General features: G+C 38.5%; 1 protein-coding gene across 1 annotated transcript in view; it reads right to left on the bottom strand.

Annotated features, from left to right (window-relative positions):
* Nucleotides 1–14,407, bottom strand: part of LOC133654382 (transcription factor PU.1) — a 29,019-nt gene extending 14,612 nt beyond the window's left edge. The window contains exons 1-2 of the mRNA XM_062054700.1: nucleotides 14,380–14,407; nucleotides 14,212–14,336 (exon numbers count right to left, since the gene is read on the bottom strand). Coding sequence (XP_061910684.1) covers nucleotides 14,212–14,336; nucleotides 14,380–14,407 — 153 coding nt within the window. The remainder of the gene's footprint in view (nucleotides 1–14,211; nucleotides 14,337–14,379) is intronic.
* Nucleotides 14,408–14,636: the final 229 nt, after the last annotated feature.

Below are 14,636 nucleotides of genomic sequence, written 5' to 3'. Positions count from 1 at the left end.
CCTTTTTTGACTACAAGATATGGGGGCATGAATCCTTTTGGGAAATACATTTGCCTTCATGGCCATTATTTTAGGGGTGTTTTGAATGATTGGAGGCAACTCTTCAAATCTAAATGTTAAACGAGGCATCAGTGAGTGTATGGCACACTCACTACCTGCACTAACACTGTGTTAAGTGTTTCATAATGGCCATCAAACTTTCCTGCTCTGTCATGAGTGACATAACAGCCCTTCTGTTAACACTGTTGGTGTAATGCTACATGCTTCTGCTTATTGTGCCACAAAGTGTGGGTCTCGATTCGAGGCCAGAGTTGCACCAGAAAACAGCATTCAGTGTAAACATGAAACAAAATAATTTTTCCATAGTCTCACTGTGGCAACCCGTTACATGAAAAAGCCAAAACACAAATATTTATTTCTATTCTGTTAATTTCGTTCAAGAATGCATGCATTTTTGAACGATTTGTTTCCAATATTTTCGTAGTACTCCAAAACACTCATTACGTTCATGATGAAGTCAAATAGTACATAAATTCACCATGCTGGTAGGAGTGAAGACAATTAGTTGGCCGGGCGTACCAACAATGTGTCCCTTTTTTTAAATGTTCTGTGAGTTTGCAATCTAGTCAGAGGTGAGGGTAAAAGTAACCATGTCTAAACTGTATTAAAATATAGTACGTACAATTTGCCAGTCACACTACTATTTGTTCCACGGAATGCTTTGATAAATGCAACGGTGGTAAACAAACAAACAAACATAATAATTTGATAGTCAGACAGATATGCTCCATCATTCTCTATTTAAATGACAATTTGATTACACGTTATGACTTCAGATATAGTTCCCTATGAGCATTGTTTCCTAGTGCCACCAAATGATGTCATACTTCATTTTAATGAAGATTTTGTCACAAGTGAGAATGTTTTGATTTATTATTGTGATTTCTACAGACGTACAGGATTTTCCCCAATCCTCTCAACATTGTCAATTTACATTGACAATACAATGGCAATGATTTGCTTTTTTTTTTGACAGAAATTATAATGAAAATAATAAAAAAATAACTTTGAACCAACCAAACAAAAAATAAATGAAAACAAAAAAAATACAATGCAATCATTATTATTATCCATTAACTGCGTTACTCCAGTTCAAACGTAAGTTTTAGTTAGCTACAAGCTATGGTAATGCGTTCTGATTATTCTTTGCTTATGTTGTGGTGTGTGTGTGTGTGTGCGTGTGTGTGTGTGTGCTGGTATATGGGCTATCCATCCGCAAGTTGCGTTCTGCACATTTTGCCAGGTCAGTCATCCCTTTAGACATCCATCCATCCATCCATCTATCCATTTTCTACCGCTTGTCCCGTTCGGAGTCGCGGGGGTGCTGGAGCCTATCTCAGCTACAATGGGGCGGAAGGCGGGGTACACCCTGGACAAGTCGCCACCTCATCACAGGGCCAACACAGATAGACAGACAACATTCACACTCACATTCACACATTAGGGACTAGGGTGTGGGAAAAAATCGATTCAAATTCGAATCGCAATTCTCACCTTGTGCGATTCAGAATCGATTCTCATTTGGAAAAAATCTATTTTTTTTACTTTATTTTATTTTTTATTTTATTTTAATTGTATTTTATAATTTTTTTATTAATCAATCCAACAAAACAATACACAGCAATACCATAACAATGCAATCCAATTCCAAAACCAAACCCGACCCAGCAACACTCAGAACTGCAATAAACAGAGCAATTGTGAGGAGACACAAACACGACACAGAACAAACCAAAAGTAGTGAAACAAAAATGAATATTATCAACAACAGTATCAATATTAGTTACAATTTCAACATAGCAGTGATTAAAAATCCCTCATTGACATTATCATTAGACATTTATAAAAAAAAATAAAAAAGAACAATAGTGTCACAGTGGCTTACACTTGCATCGCATCTCATAAGCTTGACAACACACTGTGTCCAATATTTTCACAAAGATTAAATAAGTCATATTTTTGGTTCATTTAATAGTTAAAACAAATTTACATTATTGCAATCAGTTGATAAAACATTGTCCTTTACAATTATAAAAGCGTTTTACAAAAATCTACTACTCTGCTTGCATGTCAGCAGACTGGGGTAGATCCTGCTGAAATCCTATGTATTGAATGAATAGAGAATCGTTTTGAATCGGGAAAATATCATTTTTGAGTCGAGAATCGCGTTGAATTAAAAAAAAAAATTTGATTTTGAATCGAATCGTGACCCCAAGAATCGATATTGAATCGAATCGTGGGACACCCAAAGATTCCCAGCCCTACTAGGGACTATTTAGTGTTGCCAATCAACCTATCACCAGGTGCATGTTTTTGGCGGTGGGAGGAAGCCGGAGTACCCGGAGAGAACACACGCAGTCACGGGGTTAACATGCAAACTCCACACAGAAAGATCCAGAGCCCGGGATTGAACCCAGGACTGCTCAGGACCTTCGTATTGTGAGGCACATGCACTAGCCCCTGTTCCACCGTGCTGCCCTCTCTTTAGACAATGAAATCCATCCATCCATCCATTTTCTACCGCTTATTCCCTTCGGGGTCGCGGGGGGCACTGGAGCCTATCTCAGCTACAATCAGGCGGAAGGCGGGGTACACCCTGGACAAGTCGCCACCTCATCGCAGGGCCAACACAGATAGATAGACAACATTCACACTCACATTCACACACTAGGGCCAATTTAGTGTTGCCAATCAACCTATCCCCAGGTGCATGTCTTTGGAGGTGGGAGGAAACCGGAGTACCCAGAGGGAACCCACGCAGTCACGGGGAGAATATGCAAACTCCACACAGAAAGATCCCGAGCCCGGGATTGAACTCACGACTACTCAGGACCTTCGTATTGTGAGGAAGACGCACTAACCCCTCTGCCACCGTGCTGCCGACAATGAAATTAAATACATATATGTATGTGTGTTAGGTCAGGAAAGTTATTTCACCCCTACAAGTCTGTTTTGCAGGTTTATCCTTTAAGCACACCTATGAAGTGAAAACCATTTCAGGTGACTACCTCTTGAAGCTCATTGAGAGAATACCAAGAGTGTGCAAAGCAGTAATCAGAGGGAAAGGTGGCTATTTTGAAGAAACTAGAATATAACACATGTTTTCAGTAATTTCACAATTTTTTGTTAAGTACATAACTCCACATGAGTTCATTCATAGTTTTGATGCCTTCAGTGACAATCTACAATGTAAATAGTCATGAAAATAAGGAACACACATTAAATGAGAAGTTGTGTCCAAACTTTTGGCCTGTACTGTACATACATTATATATATATATAAATAGACATACATATACATTATATATACAGTATATACAGTATTTACATACATATAGATATATGCATAGATACATAAATCATATTTACAAAGGATTTTTTACACCCATTGTATTGTCTCAGTTTGATAACAACTCAATAACATCACTAACTTTACAACTTTAAGTTGTCAAAGTTTAGTGCTGAAATCCATCACATTGAATTATTACCACACATTTAAAAGTTACTGGACATGGAAGGTCTGGATACTACAGCCACAACAACAGGTACACCTGCCATTGTCACCAATTGACACAGCCAACAAATGAACATGCAAATTTGCGACATGAAAGACATGCTGCGTTAAAAACATGTTTTCTCAGTGTAATACATTATAGTTAGGGTTTTACAGTGGCTGCAGCAGCGTCCAAACACTCTAAAGACAGAATAGAGTACACCATAAAACACATTGAACAGGAAAAAGTGCAAAATAAAAATACTGCAATTACATTATTGCAACACAAATCAAAAACAAGGAAGGGAAATTCTGCAAATGTCAAAAACAAACGCAACCACCTCCTCAAAACAAATGAATGCGATAAATGCTCCAACTTAAAGGAACGATATAGAAGTCAGCCAAGCTTTACCAAACCGGTGGCACGTCTTTAAAGACGTGAGCAGAATGCCCAAGCAATTTGGCGTAATGAAAAGGTACATTTCTTTTATGTAAACACTCGGGTGTAGAAATGCTCTAAAAATACTGTAAAATATTGCAACTTAAGTCATCAAAGACTGATATACCTAAGGTTTGGTGCTCTGGTAGCCTGACTATCTTCCATTTTGTTCCATGAGCGTGCAGCATTTCTCTTCATGCATGTGTTACTGGAGCTTGTGTGTTATTGCAGCAGTTTTCTTTTGTTTCTGACCCTGCAGCGTATTAAGTGAATGCAGCATTTTTTAGTTTGTAGCCTTTTACTGTTAGAATAGAACTGTGTTTTTTATTGTGAGGGATCATTTCTATCTTTGGAGCGGCTAAACATTGCCACTGTTGGCCACTGAATGTATATTTTAAAATGTACTAATAAAACATATGTTTTTGAAGAAGGTAACGACTGTGCAGTAACATTCATGCTACAGAAGCAACTGCGGAGTGAATAGATTTCTATTTATTTCAAGATGCTAATTTGAGATACAAGTGTTTTGAGTTACAAGCTTGTTTATGGAACCAGCTAAGCTCGTATGTTGAGGTACTACTGTGTTGAAAACATCCATTATTTTGATCTTCAGTGTTGCATTATCCACTATGTGGATAAGAAAGATAAGAAAAATATTAAACTTTTTTCTCTCACAACCCTAAAATCATAGAGTCCCCACAAAGCTAACTCAAACCCTGGAGTGTACTTTATATGTTAAATGGTAGTGCAGGAATTACAGTCTATTTACTGGAAAGGTTTAGAAGCTTGAAAAACATGTTCGGAAAAACCCAGAGTGCTGCAGTGAATTGAGTGACGGTTAAAGTTGGTATAACCTAGTTTGCACCTGCAACAGTCAAACAAAGTGATAAAGCCGAGGTGACATTGGACCCTTGTCATCAGAAACACACAAAGAGGATTTTGGATAAGTGCATCAAATAATTACTACTCTTGGAAGAAATAACGCTTCTCAGTCCAGTGAACAGATTTAATATTAGGGAAGTTGATTACTAGATTCAATGTTGCTGTAATTAAAGCATAAAAAAAAATAATATTATTTTTTTAACAAAACTCCATCAAAAAAACATGGTAGTTTTAGAGGCTGAAAAAAATAGCGAGCTGCCTTAAGTTCCGTCACTTGTTCTCGACAGAATGTGTTTATTAATATTTAAACGTGTGTGCCAATGTTTAAAAAAACAATTATTTTAATGATGCTCTCTTCAATCCACGTACACAATGCTATCTGGTCATGGTCATGTTAAGATTTTTTTTTATACATCTAAAACACTTACTTGGGGTTTACATAATGGTGTATGTAATGTAATGGTGGTTCTTTGATCAACATTTTGCAACAAGAGGGTAGAGAAAATAGAGGAGCTTATTGACATCAGCATGGCGGACGGGCGCAAAGCTCTCCGTGTTTTCAGACACAGGCAAGTGGCAAACACAAAGTGCTGTACAAAAAAAATAGAAGAGAAGAAAACAGATACACACGCAAGCATGCGCACACACACACACACACACACACACACACACACACACACACACACACACACACACACACACACACACACACACACACACACACACACACACACACACACACACACACACACACACACACACAAACACTCAGAGTACTATTGACAATAACAAAGCAAAAACAAAACAACATATGGCATGGCACTGAGGATTTGAGGAAAAATACCACCTTTGAGGTGTCCACACTGGAGAATAACCAAAATGAACGCCATCTAAAAAGCAGTATAAAACATATGACAATAATATGTCAATTAAATAAATAATATAAATATTACATGAATAAGTAAAAAAAAACATACCATTCATTGACAGAATAATAGTAGTAATATTAATAATTAAGATAGAAAACAAAACAAACAAATAATAAAAAACATAAGAGTTTCAGTTCATTAGGAAAAAGTCTGATTACAATTTACTTTCGTCTTTTTAAATTTTATTTCAATGGTTTCTGCAGTCCTGAGGCTCTCTGGCAAGCTGTTCCACACGTGGGGGCCATAGTGGCTAACCGTGCTCACCGTGGGTCTTTGTTCTGGTATTTGGTAAAGCTAAAAGGCCAGTGCCAGAGGACCTCAAGATCTGCGAAGGTTGTAAGGGTACAAGCAGGTCAGATAGATAAGAAGGCACAAGGCCATTAAGACACTTAAAAGCAAATAATATAACTTTAAAATCGAAGCTGACGGGGTGCCAATGCAGCGACTTTAAAACTGGTGTAATGTGCTCCAGTTCACTTGTCCTCGTCAGCACGCATGGCGCTGAGTTTTTAAAATAGTTGCAGACTTCTGATATTCTTTTTGGGAAGGCCAGAGAGCAGAGCGTTACAATAATCTAAACAACAGGAAATAAAACCATGTTGGCCTGAGAGAGAAACGGGCAGACTTTAGCAAAGTTTTTAGAATGATAAAAATCTATTTTTAACATATTTTCATTATGTGAGATACAATTCAGCAGTTTCTCCCTCTGGTCTTCAGGGCCTATAACTAAAACCTCTGTTTTGTCCAGCTCGAGCTGTAGGACTTGATGTCTAAAATGCAGTTAAAAATAGAGGTTATCTATTGGCAATGTACAACTGTGGATCGTCAGTGTTACTGTGGAAACTGATGCTGTGTCTCTTAATGATGTCTCCCATATAAAGATAAAGGAAACATGGGACGTAAAATTGAGCTTTGAGGAACCCCACATCTTATCTCATGTGTTCCTGAAAAACATACATCCATTCTTACATAAAAAGCCTCTCTCTGTGAGATAAGAGCGTAAGGTGTCTAAGACTTTTTAATATGTCTCTGTACATATGTGTGTGTATGTATATACCTGTATATATATATATATATATATATATATATATATATATATATATATATATATATATATATATATATATATATATATATATATATATATATATATATATATATATATATATATATATATAAAAATCTTAGGGTACATTAAACATATGTTTATTATTGCAAGTTTGTCCTTAAATAAAATAGTGAACATACAAGACAACTTGTCTTTTAGTAGTAAGTAAGCAAACAAAGAGCCCTAATTACTCTGCTGACATATGCAATAACATATTGTATCATTTTCCATTCTATTATTTTGTCAAAATTATTAAGGACAAGTGGTAGAAAATTAATTATTAATCTACTTGTTCGTTAACTGTTAATATCTGCTTACTTCCTGTTTCAACATGTTCTATCTACACTTCTGTTAAAATGTAATAATCACTTATTCTTTTGTCGTTTGATACTTTACATTAGTTTTGAATGATACCACAAATTTGGGTATCATTCCGATACCAAGTAGTTACGGGATCAGACGTTGGTCAAATTCAATGTCCTCATGTGTCCAGGGACATATTTCCTGAGTTTATAAACATAATATAAACATTTTTTTATACGAAAGAAGATTTTGTGATGCTAAAAAATATAGATTTAATCATGATAGTATTGACAAAATACGCTATTGTACATGGTATCATTACAGTGGATGTTAGGTGTAGATCCACCAATGGTGTTTGTTTATATTGTAGCGTCCTGGAAGAGTTGGTGCTGCAGGGAATTCTGGTAATTTGTTCTGTAGGGTTTATGTTATGTTCCGGTGCAAATATTCTCCCAAAATGTGTTTGTGATTGTTGTTTAGTATGGTTTCACTATATGGCACATATTTATGACAGTGTTGGCGTTGTTCATATGGCGTGTCATGAGTTTAGTATGTCCTTCATTCATGTGTGAGTAGTGTGTTCCGTGTCAAGATAATAGTTATAACAATTAACAATCGGACATAGAGAAATCCAGATTTGGCTATGGTAACTCTAGACCAGTTTAAACACATCCACTGTTATGATTCCGCGGTGCTGTGGTGTGTACTGAAGCATGTTTAGCTATTACTCGTCCTACAGGGATGATACTTGAAATAAATGTACTTTACTAATCGCCATGGACACAAGGATTAGTGAGTTAGAAGTAGTTACCACACTGCTGACTGCGGATAGATATTAGCCGCTAGCCACGTCTTAAAGCACCTCTTCCTGAGGGCGTTTTAGTGTTGTAACTTCACCTTTATCTTTAGTTTTTAAGCCAACATTTGTCCGTTCTTCCTTTTCTGTTTACACACTGTATCTGCTTGTAAGTACTCAGTGATTGTAGGCTGCCGAACATGCTCGTCTGCATGACACATGCTCGTTTGCATGACACGACGTGACGACGGGTGGGAGACCGGTACTTTTTAAAGGCGGTATAGAACCGAATATGATTCATTGGTATCGCGGTACTATACTAATACCGGTATAACGTACATAAACATATATATATATATATATATATATATATGTATGTGTGGGAAAAAAATCACAAGACTATTTCATCTCTACAGGCCTGTTTCATGAGAGGTTTTCCTCAATCCTCAGGAAAAATCTCCTGAGGATTGAGGAAAACCCCTCATGAAACAGGCCTGTAGAGATGAAATAGTCTTGTGATTTTTTTCCCACACATACATATTACGCTCTACCACGGTATCGAGCACTATTTTTTGGATAATCTAATTAAGACATATATATATATATATATATATATATATACATATATATATATATATATATATATATATATATATATATATATATATATATATATATATATATATATATATATATATATATATATATATATATATATATATATATATATATATATATATATACAAACCCCGTTTCCATTTGAGTTGGGAAATTGTGTTAGATGTAAATATAAACGGAATACAATGATTTGCAAATAATTTTCTACCTATATTCAGTTGAATATGCTACAAAGACAACATCATTGATGTTCAAACTGATAAATATATATTTTTTGCAAATAATCATTAACTTTAGAATTTGATGCCAGCAACACGTGACAAAGAAGTTGGGAAAGGTGGCAATAAATACTGATAAAGTTGAGGAATGCTCATCAAACACTTATTTGGAACATCCCACAGGTGAACAGGCAAATTGGGAACAGGTGGGTGCCATGATTGGGTATAAAAGTAGATTCCATGAAATGCTCAGTCATTTACAAACAAGGATGAGGCGAGGGTCACCACTTTGTCAACAAATGTGTGAGCAAATTGTTGAACAGTTTAAGAAAAACCTTTCCCAACCAGCTATTGCAAGGAATTTAGGGATTTCACCATCTACGGTCCGTAATATCATCAAAGGGTTCAGAGAATCTGGAGAAATCACTGCACGTAAGCAGGTAAGCCCGTGACCTTCGATCCCTCAGGCTGGACTGCATCAACAAGCGACATCAGTGTGTAAAGGATATCACCACATGGGCTCAGGAACACTTCAGAAACCCACTGTCAGTAACTACAGTTGGTCGCTACATCTGTAAGTGCAAGTTAAAACTCTCCTATGCAAGGCGAAAACCGTTTATCAACAACACCCAGAAACGCTGTTGGCTTCGCTGGGCCTGAGCTTATCTAAGATGGACTGATACAAAGTGTAAAAGTGTTCTGTGGTCTGACGAGTCCACGTTTCAAATTTTTTTTGGAAACTGTGGACGTCGTGTCCTCCGGACCAAAGAGGAAAATAACCATCCGGATTGTTATAGGCGCAAAGTGTAAAAGCCAGCATCTGTGATGGTATGGGGGTGTATTAGTGCCCAAGACATGGGTAACTTACACATCTGTGAATGCGCCATTAATGCTGAAAGGTACATACAGGTTTTGGAGCAACATATGTTGCCATCCAAGCAACGCTAGCATGGACGCCCCTGCTTATTTCTGCAAGACAATGCCAAGCCACGTGTTACATCAACGTGGCTTCATAGTAAAAGAGTGCGGGTACTAGACTGGCCTGCCTGTAGTCCAGACCTGTCTCCCATTAAAAATGTGTGGCGCATTATGAAGCCTAAAATACCACAACGGAGACCCCTGGACTATTGAACAACTTAAGCTGTACATCAAGCAAGAATGGGAAAGAATTCCACCTGAGAAGCTTAAAAAATGTCAGGGCTTGGTAAAAGGATTGGACTCAGATGCAGAGTAGGGAACTTGACAGGCTTTTATTTTTGCAGCTTCCTTTCACCTCCAAAGTCAAGGAATACAATACTATAATTAACCAAAAAAACTACTCGATGAAAAAAGGTTCCAAAAAATAAGAACAACTGAAAATCACTCCGAACGGAGGAAAACACAAAACCAAAGACAAACTAATAATAGGCGCAGTAAACGCTATAAAATGTATAAACAAAAAAAACGCTCCAACGGGAGGAATAAACAACAGCTATGAAAAATTCTACACTATCTTATTTAATAAAGTTTAACAAAAATAGTCACTCAAAAATCGAGGAATTTAACTAATAACTTACCACTTTGGCTGAATAAAGTCAATAACAAAAAGTCACTCTGCTGAGGAGGAAAAAGGAAAACTCAAAATAGCCACGAAGGGATTCAAGAACATGGAACATAGACTGGATACAAGGCAAGGCATGGACATGGACGTAGACGCTGGAATGTACGAATGAACGAAACAATCTGGCACAGAACAAAAGAAGGAGTGGGCTTATAAGACACATGAGGGTAATAGGGAACAGGTGGAAACAATCAGGGAACAGGGATGACGTCAGACTGATGACACAAAAGGAAAGGCAAGTGACCTGAAACGAGAGGAGAGTTACTTTTCAAAATAAAACATGAAAATCACAAGACAGAAAAAAACCAAGACAAGACATCCCTCACCGCAGTGTGACAAAAAATGTGTCTCCTCAGTTCCCAAACGTTTACTGAGTGTTGTTAAAAGGAAAGGCCATGTAACACAGTGGTGAACATGCCCTTTCCCAACTACTTTGACACGTGTTGCAGCAATGAAATTCTAAGTTAATTATTATTTGCAAAAAAAAAAAAAGTTTATGAGTTTGAACATCAAATATCTTGTCTTTGTAGTGCATTCAATTGAATATGGGTTGAAAATGATTTGCAAATCATTGTATTCCGTTTATATTTACATCTAACACAATTTCCCAACTAATATGGAAACGGGGTTTGTATATATACTGTATCTCACTAAAGCAAATCTACATTTTATGTGAGTATTGCACTCAGCTGTAATCCAAACCCAAACATGCAGCTCCTCCTCTCAATGAGCAGCATTGCGCGTCAGCAGAGTTCGCTCCAATGATGTTGTCTCACGGCAATTGAAGGTAAAATTGTCTTGTCATGTCCGGAGAACAACTTGCCAAGACTTTGGATCTGAGATTTCCATAAGGTGCCCCTTTCTTTGTGTCATTCTGCTAGCAGTAACAGTAACTATATGCCACTACACATTTCCCCAACCTACAGAACGGGCCGAGGATCAAGAACGTTAATTGCGCGTCAAAAAATAATTATCGCTGTTAAAGGAACTCATAGTTAATGCGTTATTATCAACATAACTTTGACAGCCCTAATATGCATATATATAAATATATATATATATATATATATATATATATATATATATATACACATATATATATATATATATATATATATATACATATATATATATATATATATATATATATATATATATATATATATATATATATATATATATATATATATATATATATATATATATATATATATATATATATATATATATACATATATATATATATATATATATATATATATATATATATATATATATATATATATATATATATATATATATACAGTGTTGGGACTAACGCGTTACAGAGTAACGCGTTACTGTAACGCCGTTAGTTTCGGCGGTAACTAGTAATCTAACGCGTTATTTTTTTATATTCAGTAACTCAGTTACCGTTACTACATGATGCGTTACTGCGTTATTTTACGTTATTTTTTATGTAGTATCGGCTAGAAACAGAAGCGCTGCGGCGTCTTTCTTCTGAATCTTCCTCTGTCACACGCCGGAGAGAAGAAAAGAGGCGTGTGTCTGGGTGTGGGGGGGAGGGACACACGCGATCCGCGGTTTGATATATAAAACAAAACAAAAAGGTTGTTCGCATGCACGTTCAGTCCACACACAGCCTGGTCATGGCGAGCGGAGTAACGGAGGAGCTTGAACGCCCTGCGCCATTTAATCGATGTGTTTATAGGAGCAGACTCCGTTGTGCAAGACGAGGGTTTTAAACACATGCTGAACGTGCTTGAGCCACGTTACGACATCCCGTCGCGCACCCACTTCAGCGCTAAGATTGTGCCAGATCTTTATGAGCAGGAGAAGAAAAAAGTTGTGGATGAACTATCCAGAGCATCACCTGTTGCGCTCACGACAGACTGGTGCACGTCCAGGGAAACTATAAGCGCTCACTTCATCACAGCAGACTGGCAGATGAGAAGACACGCCCCCTCTACGAGAGTCACCTTGCGCAGATACTGACACAAGCAGTGGAGGAATGGAAGATAAAGATATCCCAGTCACACGTGATGATGCCAAAAATCACATAAATGCAGTGAATGAGGCAGGACTGGGACCACAGATAGGTGCTTTGCACATGTAGTGAATTTGGCATCACATCTCAGTCAATAGGATGGATCAGGAAGGAGGTTTCCTAGCACAACAGCTGCTCATGTACTTAAGACAAAGCAAGAAATACTAAAGCTGCCTACTCATAAAGCTCATACATGATGTCCAAACGAAGTGGAACTCCACTTATGATATGTTGGAGCAGCAGGCAGCTATATACTCTGCATTGACCCACAACACCCTGAAGAAAAATGTCAAAGACATCATCAACCTGTCTGATGATGATGTGAGAGTGGCAGAGGAGGTCCTCCAGGTGCTTAAACCCCTCAAAGGTGTTACATCTCTACTGAACACTGAAACTTCACCATCTGTGTCAATGATCCTGCCACTGAAAACAAGGACTCTACAATCCATGGCTCCAAGTCTGGAAGACAGCAGCATCACTCGAGATGTCAGGCTTTATTTCACTATCTATGTTTCAAGGAAGATGATGTGCCTTCGTATGTTGCACTTTAACTTGTTTTTTATTAATGGTCATTGGTCCAAGTTTAATGAAAGGAGAAATGCCTTTTTATGTTGCACTGTTTTTCATTAATTATGTTAAAATGAAAATAAAAATGCATGTCAAGTTGATCAACTGATTGTATTATTCTCCAGTGCAATAACAGTATTGTAATGAAGGCTAAAAGGGCATTAATGGGAGCTTTAAAAAAAAAGAAGAAAAAAAGAAGTAACTAAATAGTTACTTTTCACAGTAACGCATTACTTTTTGATGTAAGTAACTGAGTTAGTAACTGAGTTACTTTTGAAATTAAGTAACTAGTAATTGTAACTAGTTACTGGTTTTCAGTAACTAACCCAACACTGTATATATATATATATATATATATATAGTGTGTGAGTGCTCGCGCACAGGGTGCGTGTGATGCGTCAGTGCGTTAGATTTGTGGCAGAAGTGCTTGTAGTTAGTGCATGCTGCATGCTGCCCCTGCTTGCTACTCTCTGCTTACAGCTATCGCCGCCAGCTAGCCCCTGGGTGGGTGAAAAGAGGAGCCGAGTGCTTAAGCCTCCTCCTGCTGGTACAAAGCCTCTCCACCACCAAGACTCCTGTGGTGCCTCCTCGTGGCCACGCACGGTAACTGCGTTTTTGCGGACGCAGGCTAAACTGTAGGGGATCTCGGAGCAGCAGTGGGCCCCAGAGGCGAGGCGTGCAGGCCCACCGGTGTGTGGACACGCCCTGGCGTCCGCCAACCACTGCCCCATCTATGGGTTAAATAGAACCCCTCCACCCCCGTCCACTGCCTTGTGGGTATCCTCTGGAATGGAAAAGGCTAAGGGAGCAAACCCCAACAGAAAACCCGGCCTGGACTCCGTTAGGTAGTTCAGTGTGTGAAGCACTGTTCTGGCATGTCCTGCAGCTGAACTGACGCCAAATGTATTGGTTTTCCATTCCTCTGGACAACGTCAGCAAGGCAGAGAGGGGGGCCCTGTTGCTTGGGCAACACAGGATCTCCATACACCTTGCCCAGGCCTCTTGTGCCCTGGAGAGGAAACTCCAGCTTCACTGTACAGTGAAGGCACAACACGGGAGGTCAGCAGTTACCGGTTATAAGCCCTTTCTCGTTTGGCGTAGGGATGGGCGCCAGGGGCTACCTCCGTCTGTGGGAGTGATGTTTCATCTTACTGGACAGCTACCGCCCGCCTCAAGCTGGGCAGCCCCCAGCCAATTAGGTGCTGTTCCGCCACAGCATGCCTGCTTCATTGGGTGCATGAAGCTAAGGGACTCTTCCTGACAAGTGGGCTGTAAACCTTGCACCAAGCAAAACAAATAAAACAAAGACTCCAGCACTACGTCTGGGATGCTGGAACGTCAGAACCATGACCCCCGGACTAACTGACAACCTGCTCGATATAAGCGACGCCCGCAAGACTGCAGTCATTAACAACGAACTCCTGAAGCGACGAATAGACATCTCTACCCTTCAGGAAACCAGACTCCTCGCATCAGGCTCACTGAGAGAAAGAGATTACACCTTCTTCTGGCAGGGGAAGCCTCTGGGTGAAACCAGAGAATACGGAGTTGGCTTTGCAATCAAGAACACTCTACTA

The sequence above is a fragment of the Entelurus aequoreus genome, linkage group LG07 (genome assembly GCF_033978785.1).
Source record: "Entelurus aequoreus isolate RoL-2023_Sb linkage group LG07, RoL_Eaeq_v1.1, whole genome shotgun sequence".
In the NCBI taxonomy this organism is placed as follows: Eukaryota; Metazoa; Chordata; class Actinopteri; order Syngnathiformes; family Syngnathidae; genus Entelurus; species Entelurus aequoreus.
The sequence above is the reverse complement of the archived record's forward strand: the minus strand, read 5'-3'. Positions and strand labels throughout refer to the sequence as shown.